At 39.4% G+C, this 24,171-nt stretch overlaps 1 protein-coding gene across 1 annotated transcript in view; it reads right to left on the bottom strand.

Moving 5' to 3' along the window:
- MAST4 (microtubule associated serine/threonine kinase family member 4) overlaps positions 1–24,171 on the bottom strand; it is a 348,037-nt gene that overhangs the window by 254,385 nt on the left and 69,481 nt on the right. Inside the window, exon 2 of the mRNA XM_047087443.1 lies at positions 19,120–19,151. Coding sequence (XP_046943399.1) covers positions 19,120–19,151 — 32 coding nt within the window. The remainder of the gene's footprint in view (positions 1–19,119; positions 19,152–24,171) is intronic.

Here is a 24,171-nt window from a genome sequence, read left to right as displayed (position 1 = left end):
GTTCAAGGTAGCTGGCAGTACACATCCCCAGCTCACAAAAGGTTTCCCCAAAGAAGCAGCTATATTCCTCTTTAAGGCACAGAGAATAATGGTCATTGACTACTGACCCAGTGACTTTGCCTGAATGAACGGAGCAGCCTCAACACAGTTTTTAATGGACAGACACCCTGACAGCAGAAAAGTCAAGTGCTTACATCACAATTACAGCTGATTTATAATTTCTGCCATCAGCCCAGGGACAGGATGGGATCTCACTCCAAAAGAAATAAATCTTCTCTGATGATACTACACTTTACTACCAACAGACCTGTTAAAAAGAGAAGCACTACAGAAGTCCCACACTTACAGCGGATCTTTTCTATAGGTATTTGTTCGACCTCTATGTGTAGAAGGCTTAACATATTCTAGTGGTACGTTCAAGCAAAACAGAGACGAGACGTTGGTGATATTCTACTTTGAGACAATTTCAGATGATGCCAAACACACAACAGTGATATTCAGTGAGGTAACAATTTCAGTAAGAACAAGGGACTGGTATTAAATTACTACAGTGTTAAGTGAAGTTATAGTTTACCTTGGTCATTTGGAGGCAACCTTTACCAATCTTAAATGGATCATCTGCACAAAATATTCACCTTGATCCAGTTTTAGTTGGTAGTTCAGATTTTTTCACTTTACAAAAGTGTAGTATCTCATAAGCCTGTTTGACTTTAGCTTGATCCAGACTAAGAATGCCTATTAAGGTGGGTTCCAGTTTACCTCATCTCATCAGGGCCAGGAATGATGTCCCTAGCCTTCAGGAAAAATCCTTTGAACCTAATACCTGAAACATTTTGGGAGGTATATTACTGTTGTTGAGTCAGCATGGCAATATCATCATTTCCTTAGTATCTTTAATGTAAAGGGCAGAGACTCAATGTACGCCTAGTTGATTCATTTACATCAACACAGACATCGATTTCTATTCCCTGTGGTGGATTTGGGGTATCTCCCCCTACATTCCTCCAGTCCCTTCTAACACCTGTCTCTTCTCTGTGCAGGACTTCAAGTCCTCTGGTTGCAATGGTGTTTTTAACATGTTAGTACACTGTAGCAACTGCAGTTTTTCTGGCTTCAAGAACAAAAAAACTCTGTTTATCACCACCTGTGGACTCCTGTAGTCACTCCAACCTCTGACCACAGATGGTCAGGTTTATTTGTTTGACAAAAACAGAGAAGTTGTCATGCTTTTTTTTTTTTTTCAATGCTTATCTATTCTTAGAGGCAGAGAAGGCATACACAAGTGTGCAAGAGCAGGGGAGGGGCAGAAAGAGAGGGAAAGAGAGAATCCCAAGCACGCTCCTCACTGTCAGCACAGAGCCCCCCACGGGGCTCAAACTCACGAACCGTGAGATCATGACATCAGCCAAAATCAAGACTTGGACATTTAACTGACTGACCCACCCAGGTGCCCCTCTCTCCTATTTTAAACACATCTTCCAGAGTCTCTAGGATCAAGCAGCTGTGAAGCAAGTTAAAGTCTTAAATGTTTGACATTATTTGTTTAAAAAAATTCCTTTATTATTCTTACGATACCCTTATTTATTGTTTTCTACTGTTATTTTCAGTTCCTGAAATAGCCTACATATATTTAAAAACAATTTTATTTTAAAATTAACAATGTAGAATTTACATACATGATTATATTTAAAATATACCCTAATTATATCTTTTTGTATTTATGTTTATCAACTGCCAATGTTGATCCTGATTAAAACTTGAGTACAGGAAATGGAATCTGAGTTCACATAAAATGTGGCTTATTTGAAAATACCAGAAACATGATATGCCTTTTATTTAGCAGAGTTTCTATCATTTGTCACCTATGACAGAACAAGATCTGCCCTTGGCTTTTGGTAAGATGAACTTTTTCAATGGCTTGTCATCACCATTTCCTCTGTCACTTAAATTTCCACTGTGGGTTTGCAGAAGGAGTTCCTTGAGTTTGGTTCATCTGACCTTAACAGCTCAAGCTCCACACACTATTGAAAGCATCCTTGATCTTCAGCACAAAACAAAAACAAACAAACCCAATCTGAAACTAACAATATTTTCCCTACTAATCATGGCATCTAGTTATGTTCCTAGAAAAGTCTTGCTGACCTTCAGTGGAAAGTAATATTAGTGGCCAGAATCAGGCTACGTGGGGAGTGTGTAGGATGGTACTGGATATCTGAGCTGGAGGGAAGCCAGGAGCTAACTGTTCATTACCTCCTTTAGAACAGAGGGGAAAAATTATTTTTGGCTATGATTTAATGAAGAGTCTAAGTTCACACAGATGGTTTAAATTTAACTAAACTAAGTCCTTTTTTTGGTCTCAATGTGAATAATTTAAATAAATTCCCCCTCTCTTTTCTAAATTACTGTCTTTAATATTCATACGCATGCCAAAAATTGCCATACCAATTCATTTATTTGAATTATAATACCATTAAAAGTACAAGGAATCTCATTTTTTTAAAACATAATTGTATTTTTTCCAAGTATTTCATTCAATAATAATCACAATACATTAATTATTTTACCATTTCATTTTTGGCTACCGAACTAATGTGTTTTTTTTTTTCTAATAAACCAAGTAAACATGCATGGAACCTATACGGGAATGTCCCTTTACTTTCATAAGCAAAATACAACCTTATGTGTATTTGTATATGTATCTATCTATGTTATGATTATTTTTAATCACAGGCAGTTTTAGTGTTTAGCTACAATGTTTTCAAACGCCATTAGAAAAACCAAAGGTATTTAGTGATTTAATATTATGAGTAAAGTTTCCACAAGGCAATTGAGAATATCAGTGAACACAGTTAAGTTAATAACACATTAACACAAAGCTAAGAATTATCAAAAACATGTAAAACATGAGACATTACCCAACACTTCAAGTGTGACAATTTCTTATGTCAAGATTAAAGTTTTAGAAGAATCAAATCACAAAAGATCACAAAATACCTGGTTTGATATGCATGTCTACAGTTCTTTGTTTACATTATTGATGTACCCATCAACCAATCCAGGTATGAGTGTATTCTACAGTTCAGCGTATAAACAGAAATATAAAGTGTTATAAGGTCACAGTCACTGAAAACATTAATCATTTTATCTTTAATGCGACAATCTATTTTTTTGATAGATTGCAACACAGCATGCCTACAACCCCCATTTCTCCATCTTATGGTAGCTGTACAATTATCAGAGAGACAACGTGAAATCACATACGAAGAATCAATTCACAGACAAAATAAGGCCTCTGTTTATCAGTAAATATCTTCCAATTAGGAACAGTAAGCAAAGAGATCCACAAACTGAGAATTATTAATTTTTAAATTGTATCTATCATATATTATTATATTACCTTTTATATTCAAAACATTTGAGATAAAACCCCCCAACATTAAGTCTTAAATTTATTTTAACCACAATATGAAAAAAAAAAAATGGCTAAAAACAACAGTGAAAAGTGTTAAGACCAGTGAAGAACTTACCAGGCATTAGAACTCACTAGAAAGCCACTGCATTCAAAGCAGAACGGTGTTGGCCCAGAAATAGATAGGGATCAGAACACGGAGTCCAGAAATAGATCCAAATACATATGGCATCTTTATATGTGACAAGAATAACATTTCAACCCCATGATAAAGGTTCTTGTAATAACGAGAAATTAATAAAGACAATCCTACCTCATATCATATGCAAAACTTAACATTGCAGTAAGACTTGAATGTTTTAAAACTTGGGGGGAAAATGTAAGAAAATATTTATATGACCTTGAGATGGATACACCACCCTGAGCAAAACAGATTATCTCAGAAGCAATAAAGAAAAAGACAGACATATTTGATTAATTAATAATTAACAATTTTCATTTGGCAAAAGACAACACACACAGAGACAAGAACTGTAAAGATATATTTGCACACATCTAACAAACGATTAACGTTTCTAAGACACTGCAGCTCCCAGAACATGTGAAAGAAAAACACAACCAAGCAGAAAAATGGACAGTGGAAATGAATATGCAGTGAAGAAAGGGAAAATTCACATGGATACTAAACACATGAAAATATTCTCAACATCCACAAGAGTGAAGAAAATGTAAATGAATGACCAGGGATAATGAGATTGGTAAGCATCAAAAGGAGCAGTGACATCTAATGCAGATGAGAATGTCAGAAATGGGCACTGTTACGTGCAAATATGATTGGCTATTCCTTTGAGGAAACTAATTTAGCTTTATCTGTGAAAATTAAAAATACACATACCGTTTGACCAAGCAATTCCACTTCTGGGAATCTATCCTATAGAAGAAAAAAAAAAAAGGACCAGTACGTAAGGACAAAGGTACAAAGATGTTGATTGCAGCATTGTTTGTTGTGTGGTAGAGGACGAGGGGGGCCAGGAAATAGCACGAAAGCATACTGATGGAGAAATGATTAAATGAAATGTGATGTATCTATAATATGCAATTATTAAAAAGAACAGGATAAATCTGTAGATGCCGACTTGGAGGAGATTGGTGAGGTAAGAAAAGCAAACTGAAGGGTAAGTGCTAGAATCCCATCTTAAAACGGTAGCAACAGCAGCAACACAACAATGAAGTTGAAAACACTCGTGTGTACATGAAGGAAGGAACAGAGGAATACAGACGAGACTGACAACACCTGCCCAGGGTTGTAAGTGGAGGCAGGGATTAGAAGGGATGGGAATTATTTACATCCTCTTAGTGTATTTCTGTGTTGTTTCACTATTTACCAGGAGCACCCTATTAATTTTGTAATTTTCAAAAATACATTTAAGGAACAATGATTAGCTCTTATTAGCGGTAGTAGGGCAGTGTCTCCACACATTCATCCTCAGTGAAGAGGAGCAAATAAACAAATATTTCTTTCTTTGCTTATGCCAGTCATCACAGTATTCTTGTTTAATTGCTTGCCCAATATCCATCCCATCTCTCTCCCATATGTCTATTAGCCATGTGGTTTGGGTGGGTCGGATTCCCAGGGACTCCTGAATAGTCTAAGCCAGTTCTGTTGAGAAGAACTACAACTTAGAGCCACTTCTATAATTTTAATTTTCTAGGAGTCACAGTAAAAAAACTTTAGAGACACAGGTGAAAGTATTTTTAATCATGTATTAGCATTCTAACTCGGAATATCCCCAAATAGCACCATTTCAACATACAGCTAATACACAAATTATTAATGAGCTATTCCACATTTTTTCATATCTCAACTTGGACTAGCTACATTTCAACATCTCAATAGCTACATGTGGCTAGTGGCTACCATACTGGAGAGCACCAGTCTAAACTAGTGAAAGAATTGTTTTAATAATACCATATTCAAGGGGGACACATAGTTTAGGATGGCCTACTCAAAGAAAAGCTCACCATGACAGGAGAAAAAACATCTCCTGGTGGGAATGAATAAGAAAAAAGTATGAAAACTGCTGGCAGCCACGTAGAGCTATGAAGGAAGCCTCAAGGGGGGAGAAATTGGGTCCTGTGGCAACCATGAACCTCTGGACCAACCCCTGCCAGAAGCCTGGACTATTAGTTACGTGAGCTGGTAAAGTTCCTTTATTTTTCCAACCACTTTGAGTTAGGTTTTTTATTACCTGCAATCAAAGGTATCCCAATTGATATTCATCTATGGCCAATGTTCAAACAAATGTTTTCTTCTTAAGCAAGTTAACTCAGATGTTCAACATTTCTTCCATTTATTTGTAGTCAAGGCATGCTTGTGTTCAACTAGCTTTATTCGGTAAAGCTTTTTTTTAGATATCTCCTGGAAACATTTCTGAAGACTTCCACAGACTAATTCCTGATCATCTTGGGTAATCGTCCATGATCACCTCTCCTCAAGACAATAAGGACATGAGGTGCCAGACAAATCTATCAGTTCCACTCCTATTCCACCCTCTTTTGTAGTCTTTCCCCTCTAGACCAGGGCTCCCCAACTTGAGCACTACTGATATTTTGGGGAGATAAGACTTTGTTGGGGGCTGTTTTCCTGAACACTGCAGAACGTTTAGCAGCATCCCACTAGATGATAAATCCCACTCGCCCAGTAGTTGTGACAATCAAAAATGTCACTACACACTGTCAAATGTCCTCTTATAGGACAAAATCCCCCCTGGCTGAGAACTGCTGTTCTAGACCAACCACCAGTTCAAGTGCACAAGTGACCTTCATTGTTCTGTGAGACTCAGTCATTGCAGCAAGCATACAGTATGATGCTACTCCTCTACCCTCTGCATCATAAGCTTTCCATGCACACATGAGGTTCTAGAATCTCATCTGTTCATGTGTTCCCCCTTCCCTCCCATACTACGTTGACCCTGAGCTCTCCATTGCACACTTCTTTCCAAAAGAAGTGTGCCTAGATCCCTCTAACTTCACCTTGAAATCATTACCTGAGCTGCTCCCCGAACCAACCACCCAACCATTGCTCTCGGGCTTCTTTGAGGGGATTTTTTTCGACAAAGTACATGCTCATTTATGGCCATTCATTCCTCAATTCAAGTTCTCACAGCTGGGCCACTCAACTCTTCCATCAGTCCATCCTGAGGGACAACTCCATCCCAGACTCTCCACACTGTAACAACTCATACTTTATTCTTCCTAATCCATCTGTAAGACTAGAGTTCCACTGTAACAACCACTGGAAAACTCTTCACAGCTTCTCAAACTGATATAAAAATTTAATCCAATTCCAATAAAAATCTCAACAGGTTTTTCTTTTTGTGGAAACTGACAAACTGATTCCAAAATTAAAGAACCTAAAATAGCCAAGACAACTCTGGAAAAAAATCAAGATGGAGAACAAATACTACCTAATATCTAGACTTATTATAAAGCCATAATAATCAAAACATTCTGGTACTGCTGGAAAGACAAATAGGTCATTGAGAGAACAAAGTCTGCAAAAAGACACACACACATATAGTGAGAGCAAGTGATTTTCAACAAAGGTAAAAAACAACTCAGCGGAGAAAGGTTCATTTGTTCAACAAATGGTGCTGGAACAATTAGATAACTACTTGCAAGAATATGAGCTTCAATCCATGCTTCACCCATATACAAAATTAACTCAAAAGGGATTACAGACAATGTAAAATCCCAAACTATAAACATTCTGGGGGGAAAAAAAAACAGGAGAAAAGCTTTGTGACCTAGGTCAGGTAAAGATGGCTTAGATGCAACACCACAAGTATATTCACCGAAGGAAAAAAATTATAATACAGATAATACAGATTTTAATTTTAATAAAATTGAAAACATTTGCTCTTCAACTGATGCTGTCAAGAGACTGAAAACACAAGCCACAAGTTGGGAGAAAGTTTACCAATCATATATAGCAGTTTTATCTATTATGGCCCCAAAGTATACGCAACCCAAATGTCCATCAACAAACGGATGGCTAATCAAACTGTGAATAATCAAACTGTACCCATTCGATACGATATTACTTAGCAATAAGGAATGAACTATTAACATATGCTACAACATAGATGAATCTCAGAATAATTAAGCTGAGTGAAAGAAATGAGATTTCCTTCCCCCCCAAAAAAAGTACCACCAGTAGTGTTCCATTTATTTAAAATTTGAGAAAACGCAGGGAGTAATAAATCAGTAAAAAGAAACTTCTGGGCAGGACGGCTACTTCATTCCCTTGATATGGTGGTGGTTTCACAAGTATATACATAAGACATTTATGAAATTGTGTACCTTAAATTAAGTACAGTTTACTGTATGCCAATTATGCTTCCATAAATCTATTTTATTTTTCTGAAAGATGTCAGGGGGGAATTATTAGCTGTTGGGGGAAATATTAACTGGTAGACCATGTAGGCCTCTACTGCTCTGGGTACAGCTGAAACTGGTTCATGCTACATGGGATTTCATGAGAAGTGTTTTTGAAGGGTTTGTGTGCTTGTTTTGTTTAAAATTGTGCAGTGGAGTAATACAAATAAAATTCAAAATTCCTGGGTACTTAACATAATACAGCCTGGGTAGTGTTAAATCAGGGACCAAAGGTATGTGCTGGACAGGGAGAGATTTCGTGGAGCCTCAAGAGGTACCAGTTTCCACTACCTTCACTGTAATTCTCTTTTTAAGTATATCCCGAGACAATCACTACCATCACTATTCCTTCTGTGGTTTTCAAGGTAAGTCTGACCACATCTTTCAATAAAAAAAACAAAGAAAGAAAAGTGAGAATAAAGCCAAGTGGCCTGAATTCTCAAAGATAATAATTAAGTAGCAAGCTTTAACCAGATGTTTGATGACACTATTTTTCCCTACGATTCTATCAGAATCAACTGCATTTACATACAAATTGGCAATACTTTGGAATCCCACCTAAGAAAAAGCCACCATTTTTCCCTTAAGACATGAAACCCATGTACTGATCTATTAATTTCTTTTCAGGATATGATGTCAAGTGCATTTTTAAAATATACTCCATTGCTCCCAAGTGCTTCTTTAATCCACAAGGACTGGTTTTAGCATTTAAACTAATTTATCCTAGACATAAAAAACCTTCTGCTTATTCTCCCAGATAATTGATTCTTGATTTGTTAAGATACTAAACACTACACTTTATACCCTGAAATGCAAAACCGCTGGTGAACTCACTCGTGTGCTCCATGCAGAGCAAATACCATTTAGTGCCTCAGCAGAGAGGCCAAGGAGAGCTCAGAAACGGAGAACACCCCCTCGCTCTGTCCTGCTGCCAGCACAGGGGGAAGGTCCTCACTGTCCCTGCAACAAAACGCTATCATTTGTTTCACAGCAGCTACATACGATGTCATATGGTGCCAACTTCCCAAAGCGAATGGTTTTCAAAAAATAAAAAGAAACCCAAAGATAAGCTCTGCCTCAAAGCTGACCTAAGGAAAAGCACAGACGACCACCAACAATAACATTATAAGGCTGCAGTGGAAGGGCGCCTGGATGGCTCAGTTGGTTAAGTGTCTGACTTCAGCTCAGGTCATGATCTCGGGGTCCGGAAGTTTGAGCCCCGTGTCCGGCTCTGTGCTGACAGCTCAGAGCCCGCAGCCTGCTTCAGATTCTGTCTCTCCCTGCCCCTCCCCCACTTGTGTGTGAGCGTGCTCTCTCTCTCTCTCTCAAAAATAAATAAACTAAAAAAAAAAGACTTCATTGGAAAATCACGGTTTATTAAGAGTTTGGCACTCAATGCTAATGTCATCCCAATGTTAATCTCATTGATCTGGATGACACAACACAAGTTAGAAATCACTTTTCCTATATAGTCAAGAGCACAAAGCATATGCCACACTAATATTTTCTAACAGAATAAGAACACTTTCACATAAAGATCGACAAAATATGCAAATATATCTTGAAAGGTTTTACAGTTCTAGAAAAAAGGCATTTGAAAATCTTCCCCTCCATATAATAGGCATATTTGAATTTATTATGATTACAATATTCATTTCAGAAAAAATCAAAATTTATTCTTCTGTGCTAGGTCAAATTGATGTCACCTATTTTCACATGCAAATAAAATTCATAGAATATACTTAATGAAACCTTCCCCCCTCCTTACAGAACTATCTGCATTGAATTTCCTTATGGTACCCATCACAAGTTACTTGGGTGGCTTAGGAGGTGAAGAAGATCCCAGAAGACCATGGGAAGAGAAATATACAATGGCGGGCATGTTCAAAGGACACATCTTAGGTTCCAAAACTTGAGCATGGAGAAGCCCTCAAACTCATCCCAGGAGAGGGGACTTTATATAACAACACGTTAAAAGACAATCCATGTGTGTTCAAATAAAAGAACTGACCCACCAAGGTGCTCTCATGTGGGACCCCTACTTCAGAAAAACAGGGACCACTCAAAAAACTTTGCCCCAGCCGATTAGGTCAGTCAGCTGCCACAAGGAGCTAAGAAAAAAAAAAAAAAAAGAGCAGGGAGTTGAATTCTTGGGAGTCAGAACAGCTGAGGAAAGGGCAGAGATTCTAAGGTGAAACACCAAGACGCATGCCCAGTCTTCCAGCTACCACCCACCTCTCCAAGGCTCCCCTCAGAGGGCCTGACTCACTACCACACCCCAGGGTAGAGAGGACAATACAGAACTCAGCTGCTCCACTCATATCTGCCTGGATAATGGGCACACCTGTTACTGTGGCTGGGCCTACCACACCCCGCCAGCATGGCTCTCCTTAGTCTCCTTATCAGTCTGAATAAACTTCACATCCGGGCATATCTGGCGTGTGCCTGGAGGTCTTCCCTTTGGTTGCAGCTTTAAGTATAAGTATGAACACTCAGGAAGAGCTGGGGCTAAGCTTTCCAAAATGTTCAAAGAAATCATGACAAGCACGGTGAAGTCAAGCATACTGTGTGGTGTCTACCATTTGTTTTAACCACACTGTGGATGTTGATGCTAAAATTCCTGTCTTTCAGAAGAAAGCACACCCACATCCTTGTTGATTATCTCTTTCCAACTCAACTGTATTACACTCCTCAAACGGAAAGGTTGTCTTCCAGTCCCTGTGTGTAGGAACTCTAAATTCTGGTCCCAGTTCACAGAACTATCCTGAATACAAGCAAACCTCAAATCCTCTGTGTTGTTAGTTCTACATTTCTCAAAGGCATGTTCCATCATATTTCCGTTCAAGTTTCTTCTAGGTATGAAATTCTGACTAAAATTTTTCATATGGACATACATAATATCCAACTTCATTTTCCTCAACACCTGCCTATCCCAAAACACAATTTTAAGAAGTGATCTTTATCCTACACTGAGAAAAAGGATAGGTAGATTATTCTGGAAAAGGGGCCACTGAGCACAAAAAGTGCCCGCAGAGCCAGATGATATAAAGCCAGAATATGTACATGTTCTGTCCTCACAGTCACCTGGAAACCTTCTGTTACCAGGCTTGACCATCATGGGATATGGGGGAAAGACCTACCCAAGGATATGGGGGCCAAATGCCTCTTTAAAACGTCACCATTGACAAAAACTGGGGGGGGGGGAACAGTCTTTTAGAAAATGCTAGGCAAATGATCTGGCTTTAAAGGAACTTCCTCTGCCTACTTTGCAGTCTCTGGCCTAATTCTACAGGACAAAAATAAGAGATGGGGGAGAGGATGGTACAGGGAGGGCTTAATTCCCAGTATGTTCTGTTTCACAGAACACTTACATAATATAGTATGACAGACACTGTTTTAAACACTTTACAAATGTTAACTAATTTAATTTTCAAAACACTCTCCATCTGGGGCTCCAGGGTAGCTCAGTTCGTTAAGCATCTGACTTTTGGTTTTGGCTCAGGTCAAGATCTCATGGTTCCTCAGTTCAAGCCCCACATCTGGCTCTGCTCTGACAGTGCAGAGCCTGCTTGGAATTCTCTCTCTCTCCCCTTTTCTTTCTGCCCTCCCTGGCTTGTGCTCTTTCTCTAAGCAAATAAATAAATGAAAATAAAAAATTTTACAAATAAGGAAACAAATGAGGAACAAAGACACCTAGAAGCTCAGTAACCGTTTGAAGGTCACAGCACTGGGTAAATGGTGGAGACCGGACTGAAACCCAGGCAACGTGACTCAACTCCAGGCTCTGAAATGCCTACTGAGTTACAGACTGGAGAAGGTGGCTTTTGGTGAGAAACATCCATCAAGTGGCCTTAGGGGGTCACCCTACACAAGCCTTGTGAAAAGGATTGCACACTGAAAACTCTTTCCAAAGTCCTGTTTGACTCATTTTTCCTTAAAAGTTATTCTAGTAAATGTGAAGTAGAGAACATTCCCTTGGGCCTTATGGGCATCCAGAAACCCAGTTTGCCACCATATACCCTGGAGCTCTAAGAGCAGTTGTTCTCAACTGGGTGTGATATTTTAGGTTCACCTTGACAGCTGGTGGAAAGTCCATAAGCTCTGTCCCAACCCCCCCCCCCCACTTCCCCTCCTCCAGATTCTAATTTGCACTCTCAAGTGTTTTTGGAAATGTGAATGCATAAACCTCCCTGGGGGACCTAACCCTTCCTGCCCTGGAGCAAAATTAAGGTTTTCCTCAAGGTTTCAAAGGTAAGAAGATCCATCCTATGTTGCTTCTATCCAGTAGGTCTCCTCCCACCCACTTCACAGAAGATGAATACATGCATGTTAAAAGCCGCTGCAAATATATGCCAAATACCAAACTGGCTATTCGATGAATATATAAATGCAATTGACATTCTTTCACAGGCTGAAATCCTCTTTACTCTCAGGATATATTACACCATTCTCTTTTTATATAAACATGCCACTTTAAATGCTAATTCAGATGCAACACTCTATTTTTCCTTCGTTTTGTTTCTGGGTTTCTAACATTCAAAAGGACACTGGACTTCCACTCGCCTTTGACAAGGGATATTTTGAATTCTTGCTTCAATACAGGTGGGGGGTGGGAGGGAAGAAAGTACTGAAAAGAAAACTAAATTTATTTTAATAGTTATCCAAATACAAGTGTGGTTTTACTATGTCCTCTATTTTTCTCCAAGTAAGCCCTTTCCATCTGTTTTAGGAAATGCTGCCTTCCACCTTGCTGAAAATCCCACAAATCTAATTCAACTGGGTTGTAAAATGAAGGCGATTCCCTCTTCCTTGCATGCTAGACTGAAACTACTCATTTTACTCAGAGTACTTTTCTCAACAGTTCGTGAAGGCAGTATGTTCTGGCTAAAATACAACTGGGGGAATAGAACTCTGCTGTTTTAAAAACTACACATTTCTTGGGCGCCTGGGTGGCTCAGTCAGTTAAGCATCTCACTTCGGCTCAAGTCATGATCTCACAATTCATGGGCTTGAGCCCCTGGTCAGGCTCTGTGCTGACAGCTCAGAGCCTAGAGCCCGCTTCAGATACTGTGTCTCCCTTTTCCCTGCCCCTCCCCTGCTCGTGCCCTGCCGGTCTGTCTCTCTCTCAAGAATATATACTTTACAAATTACTTTAAAAAAATACACATTTCTATGTATGCCAATGACATCAACCCAAGGCTACTCAATGACACAGAAGTCCACTTCCTAGCTTGTCTCGAAATGATAAATTCCAACCAGTCCAGGACCTTCAGTCCAATATATCTACAGTAAGATAAACCATCTTCTACATCCAGCAGGCCCAGCTCCACCCAGAAGTTTCTGACAACCATGAGCGTCCTCTGGCTTCTGTCATCCTGGCCACCCTCTGACAACACTCTCCCTCTGTTGCTTACTCATCTTCCATTCCTTTCCTGCCGTGCCCAAGAGAGCCAAAATTAGAAAGAAGGGAGGTAAGTTTGCCACCCATTGATACATTTATTAACCTACACGTGGGGCAGAACAGTTCTTGACAGCTGCTCCCCTCTCTGGTTGCCTCATCTCCCATCAGTCCACCAGAAAGACATTCCATTAATGAACCGTCTGCTGCTGTGCTAAACACAGCTCAGTGACAAGCTGCCCAAAGGTATGTAGCAGTCAACGAGACACTGAAAAGAAAAGCTCTTTAAGATCCAACTGAATGGATTTCTAGTACTAGGATGTCTGGCACCGTGGCAGATGTATTTGAGATGCCGACCTTCTTTGTAGGTAGGGGGGTGGGCTTCCTAGGAGACCTGAAGAAGGGGGAGGCCAACAGACAACTGTCTAGGCATGCAGTGCCCAGCCCTAGTCACTTCTGGCTACCTCCAGAGTAAGGACATAACAAAAGGAAAGCGTGAGGGGCGCCTGGGTGGCTCAGCCGGTTCGGCTGCCAACTGTCATGATCTCACAGTTCTTGGTTTCGAGCCCCTGTCAGGCTCTGTGCTGACAGCTCGGAGCCTGGAGCCTGCTTCGGATTCTATGTCTCCCTCTCTCTCTGCTCCTTCCCCACTCGTGCTCTGTCTCTCAAAAAAAGATAAACATTAAAAAACTGTTTTTCAAAAGCACAGTGTTAATGCAGAAGGGACAAAACTCTACAGAGAGGAACAGTTACTGGATACTAGTATTTATTATTGCTAGATCAAGAAATTAAAATAAACCAAGACCCCGAAGTTGTCTTTTAGGAATTTCAGTACTCCCAACTGCTCAGCAAGCGGAAACACTGTTTTTCAGGACTTGTATGCCCATGATGGGGAGTTTCTGCCTGACGTTTCAGCTGCTAGAATACACAGCACAGTTTCCTTCTCTGTATAACGAAAGGTAGTTAAAAAAACAAGATTGGAGGACAGGGAACTGGCTCCAGCCAATCTCCAGCACCTCACCCCCCCCCACCCCCCAGGAAATTCCATGTAAAAAGAAGCTCTCTCTGTCCCCAGAGCTGTTTATTCGGACAATTAACAAAACAGAAAGGGGTCTTTAAAACAAAATAAAGGGTAGCGGCCAGGGAGACCTTGGTTTTGCTCCTAACCATCCATTAGCTCACATCTTGGGTTTTTACCTTTTTACCACTTTCCCTCTCTGAAAATAAACACCTCCCATAGAGTTTTTTCCACTTGGAAAAGTCATTTCAGGACCCAAGATGTACATATGGGTAAGGACTAGATAAGGGACCCCACGGCACTATTAGCACTTTGATAAATATGAACAGTGTAGAGTCCTTGTTACCAGAAAAATAAAATAACGTCAAGAGAGCCTATGTATTCCACACTGATTTAAACCAAGAAAGATCTGGCATGGGCCACGGAATCACTGTTAGTCCTCAACACACTGTGATAGGAACTGAGTCCCAAAGCAGGACAGTTTACTCAGCTGGGACACTCACAGTCTGGCTGGGGAGATCTACCATCCACACTCTGCACCTTACTGTGCTAGGCACCTTGTAGGAATTAAAGAACAGTCACTTCTCTTAAAAGGCTAAAAACTGAAGACAACAAATCTAGGTCTCTAACTAGATGTCAAAACATTCCTCCTTTCCTGCTCAAGTACCAAAATTTATCATGCTGCTCTGGCACTAACCAGGAAGTACCTGCCACAACAGATATTCTGACCACTGTAAAACCGTACTCACTGGGGCCAGTCTTCATCATGTCACCAAAAAAAAAAAAAAAAAACACACAACAACAGGGGGTGCCTGTGTGGCTCAGTTGGTTAAGCCTCCAACTCTTATTTCAGCTCAGGTCACGATTTCATGATTCATGAGTTCGAGCCCTGCATCAGGCTCTGCACTGACAAGGCAGAGCCTGATAGGGATTCTGTCTCCTTCTGTCTCTGCTCCTCTTCCATTTTCCCTTTGTATCTTTCTCAAAAATAAATAAAAAAAGAACTAAAAAAAAAAAACCACACACACAACAATAAAACAAAAATCAATACAGGTACGCTCTCTCCTTCCATTCAAAATAGTTTAACAGTTACTTAATTTTCTCTTCAAATTATTTTTAAATCTCTACATCTGGATAAAACAGTTTGACTATTACCTTCATGTAATTACTGAACACTTTAAATAAAAGATTTCAAGAATATCAAAGTGTGGAAGGAATACTCTAAACACCCATGTACATACCACATTAATCATATATGTGACAGCCCCTGGGGAGGCCCCTCAAATCCCATTTCTTTCTTCTCCTCCACTGATAAGCTTTACTGTACATCTGTTGCCCATGCCTTTTTGATATTTTTATTGTACATGTTTGCATCCACAAACAGTAAACTGTCTTCTCTTGCTTATTTTTAATTTTTATAATGTAAACGCTTTCTTGCCTGTGTAATTTGTTTTTACCTTTTTGTTCTGCATGCTGTTTTTGACAATTACATGTGTTGATACATATGCTCCAGTTCATTCATTCTACCTGCTGTACAGTATTTTGTTCTATGATTATATCATGATTTAGTCAAAGGATATATAGATCTTGACAGGTTGCTAAGAGGAGAAAGAGCAGAGAGTATGAAAGCTGTAGTTCCAAGGAGAAAGGAAGGGAAAGTGCCGGAAGCATCGAGGACCAAGCGTCAGCACATGGGTACTCTTTGAAGGGAAGAAGACAACTAGCTCAAGTCTAGCTATCTAAGCAGCCAGAGTGGAGACGGCATCTGGGACTCTGAAGGTGAACAAGGGTTGGAAAAGCCTCTGGAAAACTGATCTGGAGTCATGGATAATTTAGGAATATCTTGCCTGGAAAGCATCTTTCACTTCTCCTCTGATGCCCCTTGTACCACACACACACAAAATGGTCACAACCTCTTAAAACATATTTGAAACAACACAGATTTCAAGTTAGTTCTTGAGAAAACGATCATAAAATACAAATTACTGGAGTACTGGATTATTTTCTAGACAGCATACAGTAGAACTTGCTTGTTTTAGGCTTTTAATGAGTAATAAAAAGAAAAGCCTATTTACTGTGTTGTTTTATGGAAGAGTTAACTGTTACGGATAGAAAACATAAGTTACCATGATTCCAGGCGTGAAAATTACCTTTAAGACGATACTACGTTAAAAAAAAAAAAAAATCTGATAAATCCCTAAGTGCCTGAATGATGGCAATGCATTTTCAGAATATCATGCTTCAAGACATACAAAGAAGAGGCGGGGGATATAATACAATCGGGCACCTTCTTCCAAGAACACAGCCTTGCTGAAGGTACACACCCTCTGACACTTTCAATCACATTGCTTTGTAACTACAAACCATGAGGAATACATCACCCTGTGCAGTGGCTCACTGTTAACATGGAGAGAATATTCGACAGAACAGAGGGATCAAATCCTCAATCTTTCGGAGAAAAGATACTAAAAGATCTGAAAACATTCATGCTGGAGGCATTTAACCAGCTAATAAACTGACCAAGTGTTAACAGGTTTAATAATTAGGTATCATTATGCTGGCCAGCACCACTTGTGCCCTTCCTCATTAGATTTGTATTAAAATCACCCTAGCAATTACTTTTTAAAGTATTTTCTTTTGCTCAAAGTCATAAAACAACCTTGCATGAGGAGAGTGATCACTGACTGGCATTTGGGATGGGGTCACTGAAAATGCTGAGTGGTGTTAAGTCCCAAAACATCTCTATCATAGACCATTAATTCTCTGGGGAACATTTGTCTTTAATAAAAAATACAAAGGAGCATCTTTATTTTTTGTTTCTTTCACTTGGAAGTATTAATTTTCCCAGAATTCACTAAAAAGAAAAAGATAGATTTATGCTATGTTTTACTCCCATCGTTTGATTGATAGATCAATTGGTTTTTATTAGGGAAGAGATTTTAAATGGCTTAAATGTAATTCTATATCTCTCATTAAATTTTCAAAGCATGGATCCCAAAGAAACTTATGTTATCATCCTTTTCATTCATGAAAGATTCTAAGCTCTGAAGTAGAGAAATTTAAATATCTTCTTTACCTTCTATTTTCCCATCAATATACAGCTATCAGCTAACATTAACAGACTTAGACAAGGAAATATGGAGATAAGGAGATTTTACAAAAGGAAATACAGCCCTTTAATAGGCATAGGGAATCATTTTGTAGTTAACATTACCTTAATAGAAATGTACAAAAAACATACTGAGAAACTGAAAAAAAATGCAATCTTTTATATAGGCTAAAAGGAAGATTTGACTAAAGTTATAAAGTTTTCAGATAAAGCGTTAAAGACAAACCTAGAATGCTTTTAGCATTAAATAAAGGTACAAGAAAAAAGAGATTTTTTTCTATTATTTCATGTAGTTTTACTTGTTTTTCTAATTTCTTATTTTTAATCATGATTAGAAATATCAAAATGTTTGGATGTATCCAAGTCTAGGTGAGAGTCCTAATCAAGATTCAGAAGAAGGCAAGTTTTTGATTCTAAGGGCATTTCCTATGGCCAACTTTTAAGCAATTAACTTCTAGCACACAGAGATAGAAGTTGGAAGTGAGTGAAATTTTCTAGACACATTCTTCAAGAAAAATGGTCCAGCATCCTCCAGGCAGCCTAAAGCTGTGAAACATTAAGAACCAAAATGGACAGTATTGAAAAGTAACTGGGTAAAGTTCTGGTTCTCAGATGCAAAGGCTGACATAACCCAAAAGTTAGTCAACAAAATGAATTCTCTCCGCCAACAGCTACCACATACATTTCCAATACTCCAAGTTGATATCTGCATAAATGTACCTGAAATATTATAGTTAGTCTTTAAAAGGCACATTGCCCTTTGGGGCGCCTGGGTGGCTCTCGTGGTTAAGGGTCCAACTTCGGCTCAGGTCTGATCTCAATCGTTGTGTCTTCAAGCCCCATGTTGGGCTCTGTGCTGACAGCTCAAAGCCTGGAGCCTGCTTTGGATTCTGTGTTTCCCTCTCTCTCTGCCCCTCCCCCGCTCACGCTCTGTCTCTCTCTCTCTCTCTCAAAAATAAACATTAATAAATAAATAAATAAATAAATAAATAAATAAATAAAAAGCACATTGCCCCATCCACTCATTTCTTCAGCACAGATACCAAGTCCAAGTATTTCTAGAGCAGCCGTTACACAGTACTAGCTGACAAGAAATCTACTCTAAATTTAGTGGAACATTAAAGGCAATACATTTCATTCTGCAACTTGCTAATGGTAAAAAACTAGCATTTATGCAAATATATTATTAGCCTTCAAAACAAAAGGTTGAAACAAACTATAAGGAAATCAACTTAAGGTTCATAAATCTGCTATTTTAAAACAAGGCCATTACGTGAGTCAATTCGGTAAGATCCAGACCTAAAAGAAAGTTTAGCTGACTCAAAGCCTTTATCAGCGCAAAAGGGTATCACTTACTTTGCATAAAATCCAGAGCATAAAAAACAATCATAGATTTCCAGATCACATAGAAGGGCGCTAATTCTTGACTCAGATCAATTCATACTACCTGCAGACCAACTAATGGTTTTGCTTGATGACATAAGAGAATTTTTTTTTTTTAAATTAAGATTCTCCCAGGAGTAAGTAAACTTTTTGGTTTACGATGCCCATAAGGAAAAAAGCTGGCAACTTCCTTCAAGATATACTGAAATCATTATTTGACATTTATAAATAAATGCAAAGTGTCTGTTTTCTTAATTCAGTTGATTATCATTTATCCTCCATTTGTCACTGCAAACTTAACAAGTCAGAGAATACATAACAAACTGTACAAAATAATAATAAGGAAACAAAATTAGGCTACTTACAAACTTCCTCTTCGGGGGAGACTCAACTCCTTCTGCAAAAGAAAAACAAAACAAAACATAAATGAGAGGCTACATTAACCTTAGACTAGCAAGGCACCCAATGGGTGGCACAAAATGTGCCATTCTTCATTATGCTTGATTTGCCGTTTTCCACAATGCGAAGATTTTCATGTCATGATGTTACTCTGGATCCCTTACACTGCTCTCTTTATACACTCTGTTGGAACTACAAACACAGTTTATCTAAATTCCAAAACAGAAAAGACATTAATCCTCTCAAAGCAAGAGAGCAAAATACTGAGTTGAGTTACATGGACCTAAACTGGAGCATAAGGAAAAATCAGAGGAAGGCAAAATCAGAGGAACCCCAAAAGGAAAGAGATAGAAGGAGGAGCAGAAATAATACATTAAAATTAAATGAAAGGTGAAATGAAAAAAAGGCAGTTAAATCAGACTATTTACCCCTAGCAGAAATAAGCTCGTGCAAAACAATGGGCACGCCAAAGATTATATATACGTACATATTTTTTAAATAAAGCAAAAGGTTTCCTTCTGGTTTTATTTCTTAAAATAAGAGTGACTTATGACTTAGGATAATGAATGTCTAATGCCAGACAGCAACAATTAATAGAGTGCTTTTAAGTTTTAAAAACGGGTGCTCTCATCCTTATCACAAATTAGGATCACTATCCATCTAACTATAGGGGAAGCTGTGAAAACAAACTAAAAAACCAAGCAAACAAACAAACAAACAAAAAAGGGTTACAGGAATATCTCCATGCCTGGGTTCTCAGGAATGATCACTTGATGACAGTAATTAAAGAATAGGAAGCCATGAGTCATCTGGCTGTTTAAACTCTAAAAGAACACAGTATAAATTTGAAAGACTCAACTAAATTTGGGTTTTCATTCCTATAATGACTTTTTTTCCTCTTGCCTCCCAGAGCTCAAACATGATCCCCTCAGCTTCAAATTCGCCTTTCTGTCCTTTATTTTTAGTGAATCCCTAACTGTGTGTCAGGGACAGAGCCTGCAGATCTTCTAAACAACACAAGTTACTCCAGCCTAGCTTCCAGAACATAGCCTTGGAAGCAGCAGACCAGAGGGGAGGCTGCTGCTTTAAATATAGCACGCTTTACTCATTAACTGGCAAACATATCCAGATACAATTACAATAATCATATCACTGTTTAATTACAAGAAGAAAAAAAATCAACCATTTTAGAAACAATGGACCTTCTTCCTCCGCTCAACAGCTAACGTTTCCTTCTCAAAGGCCGCAGGGTTCAGTGGTGAAATGCTGTATTTTTGTTTTGTTTTGCTTTTTTCTCAAATCCTTGATTATCCCCAAGAAATTATAGTGTTTGCTCAACTCGGATGCCTCACTGTCAAACATAAATATACCCTCATTTACTAAAACCCCTAATGACAAGAGAAAAGTCTCTGACCAAGACTGTTTTCCTTGGGAACTGAAATGTAAATAGAATAATCAATGAGTGATTCTCCATATGTATATCTTTGATTTTGACAAACACTGAGAAATCTGTTTTGGATTCAAGTTAAAAAAAAAAAAAAAAGAAAGAAAAGAAGCAAGAGAAGACCTCTCTAGAAATCATTCTTCACCAGACTGTGTCCTTTGGAAAGGAATTACCGAAACCTGATGCCTGGCAAAGGCCTGGAGCTCCAGTCAGTCAACACTGCGGTCCTGTGAGCTGATCTGACATCGGCAGAGAAAGAAAAGGAGGCGGAGTCGATGTGTTATCATAAATAACAGAATAAGTTAGGTGTTATTTCAACTCTACATGCAAACAGATCACTCAGAGGGAAAGGGCCAAATGAATTATCGCCAAATAGTTCAATCAATCATATTCCACCCAATGACCTGACCATAAGCCAGCTGCTCTGCTCCGAGAAAAAACGCAGAAACAGCAGGATAAGGGATAAAAACCAACTCTGTTTTTAATCAGAAGTCTTTCCAATAGGTCTGGCATGAGGAGTTCTAAACAAGAAGAAAGGTTACGGTGGGTAACCCGGCACTGCCACTCCGCGGGACGGCAGCCGAGGCTCCAGGATGAGGAGCAGAGGACATTTAATAGGCCACCGTCAACTGACCTGAAGCTTCCCGCTAACCAAGCCGAAGGAGCTAATCCACCTGACGGTTTGAATGTCAGACTCGGGACTGGAAACTCAATTTGGCAGCAAATTGGAATCAGATGCGATGGTAATAAAGTGAGAGAAACGAATGTGCGGTGGCCAAGACCTTGTGAAGGGGAGCTGCAAAAGGCTGCAGATACCAGGAGCACGAGGCAATTGCACACGGAGCAGCGAGTGGTTAACGTGCGGGGACCACACAATGACCAGTCTGCACCACTCAGAGCAGCATCGAGGCTGCCACAGCCCCTGTGGTACAGTGTGTATGTGTCTTCATTGTATTTTCTTGATGTCAGGGTAACGTCGCTAACACGTGCCTCGATAATTAGATAAGACATATGGCATTGGTTGGAGCCATAAGCCAAAGGCTTCTGTGTAGTGTATGTGGAACACGTGTTAATAATTTAGCATCAGGTAAGAATTGGGAGATGGAAGAGTGGGGCAAAGAGGAAAAAGTACCAGATATATGAACCTGAACTAAACAGCATGGAGTTATTAATCATCACAGGATTAAAGAAATTCCTAAGACTACATTTAAGAACATTAAAATTTTAGGGGCGCCTGGTGGCTCATTCATTAAGCATATGACTTTGGCTCAGGCCATGATCTCCCACATCAGGTGATCTTGAGCCCCACTTCGGGTAAAACATGAGCCCCAGGTGAGCCCACATCTCTCTCTCTCCCTCCCTCCCTCTCTCTCTCTCTCTCTCTCTCTCTCAAAAAAAAAAAAAAAAAAAGAGAGAACATTAAAATTTAAAAAATGGTCGGGGCACCTGGGTGGCTCAGTCGGATGAACGTCCGACTTCAGCTCAGGTCATGATCTCACAGTCCATGAGTTCGAGCCCTGCATCATGCTTTGTGCTGACAGCTCAGAGCCTGGAGCCTGCTTCAGATTCTGTGTTGCCCTCTCTCTCTCTGCCCCTCCCCTTCTTAGGCTCTGTCTCTCTCTGTTTCAAAAGTAAATAATTTAAAAAAACCATTAAAAAAAAAAGATCTTCATTGCAACTGATTACTCAGTGACTTCTAATATTTTAGAAGTGTTGTGTATCATTACTTGCTGGACAGTACAATTTCCTTTGCCCCCCTTTCTGAATGTGCTAACCAGCATGTATGTATAAGGGTGAAGTTGGGGTTCAATCTCACAACTTTGAAATCCTGATCTGGGTCACAATCATGGAAATCAATAGTCGGAGGCTTAACCAACTGAACACATAGGTGCCCCAATACTGTTACCTTCTTGTAATTCCTGGCTAAGAGTGAGGACAAACAAGGGTACCTCAAATCCAGTAAAAGAATTCCCAGGGAATCCATGAAGAAAAGAGCCTTAACAAATGATTCTGCCCCAGGGTACCAGGGTGGCTCAGTGGGTTTGGCTCAGGCTCAGGTCAGGCTCTGTGCTGACAGCTCAGAGCCTGGAGCTAGCTTCAGATTCTGTGTCTCTCTCTCTCTCCTCCTGCCCTCTCCCCTAACCGATGCTATGTCTCTCTCGCTCTTTCTCAAAAATAAATAAACATTAAAAAAAAAATAAATGATTCTGACCCTTTCCCCTGGCCAACCTTGGCCTCAAAGGGACAAAATAACTTGTTTTATTCATAAAAACAATACAGAAAACTGAAATATTTAATATGTATAAGCAATTTCCACAATAATTAAAAATATATGCTATTTAATAAGCATTTAATAGTTACACATACACAAATAAAACAAGATGGCTACATATGTTTAGGGGATCTTTGAACTATTCTTTGATGGGTCAGTTTATGATTTAAAAGAAAAAAGAGATTTACATATATTATCAAAAACATATGTAGATATCCCCCTGTGTAACAGGTGAAGCTTAATTCTCTTCCCCCTGACAGTGGGCTGGACTTAGTGAGTGACTTCCAAAAATAGAAAAGAGAAAGGGAAAAATAACTTTTCAGTGGAGAAACCTGACAGACAAGGTCTTAACCAAGTGATCCAGGTTAACACCACCTGGTAAGTCATTTGCTCTCATGTGCCCCTGATAGGATGTGATGAGAAGGGGCTTCACCTCTGTGGTATTCTCTCTCAAAATCCTTAAGTCCAGTCTAATCATGAAAGAACATCAAGCAAACCCGAGTTGAGGGTCATTCTACAGAATACCTGACTAGTACTCTTTAAAACTGTCAGGACTGTGAAAAACAGAGAACATTTGAGAAACTGTCAAAGATCAAAGGAGAAGGCAGACAGGATGACTAAATGCAATCAGGGTAGGATCCCGAGCTGGCTTCTGGATCATAAAAAGGCCATTAGCAAAACACCTGCTGCTATCCAAATAATGTGTAAGTCTCGTTAATTACGTACCAATGTTAATTTCGTAGTTTTGCCAAGTGTATTAAGGCTATATAAGATAATTATGTAGTGGAAAAGTACAGTGAAGTGTCTTAAAACTTCTATAAATCGGGGCGCCTGGGTGGCGCAGTCGGTTAAGCGTCCGACTTCAGCCAGGTCACGATCTCGCGGTCCGTGAGTTCGAGCCCCGCGTCAGGCTCTGGGCTGATGGCTCAGAGCCTGGAGCCTGTTTCCGATTCTGTGTCTCCCTCTCTCTCTGCCCCTCCCCCGTTCATGCTCTGTCTCTCTCTGTCCCAAAAAAAATAAATAAACGTTGGAAAAAAAAAAAACTTCTATAAATCTAAAATTATTTCAAAAAATTTAAAAAGTTCTCACATAAGAGAGAGAGGGAGAAAGGAAAACTGGTGGGGAGGGAAGGCAAAGGCCACAGAATGGAAGGAACAAATGAAAATCTCAATACTCGAAGCTTCTTTTAAGGAAACATTTAATCCCAGTTTTTAGGAGGTTACAGAAGTAATCTATGTGAAAGAAGACTGTGATTAGGACCATCCCTGAAGATGAAGAGAAGCAGTCAGATTTGAGACGCAT

This window comes from Lynx rufus, unplaced genomic scaffold, assembly GCF_022079265.1.
Source record: "Lynx rufus isolate CCGP_SWC_20201006 ecotype Redwood Valley unplaced genomic scaffold, mLynRuf1.p SCAF_1, whole genome shotgun sequence".
NCBI lineage: Eukaryota > Metazoa > Chordata > Mammalia > Carnivora > Felidae > Lynx > Lynx rufus.
This window is presented reverse-complemented; position numbering and strand designations above follow the sequence as displayed.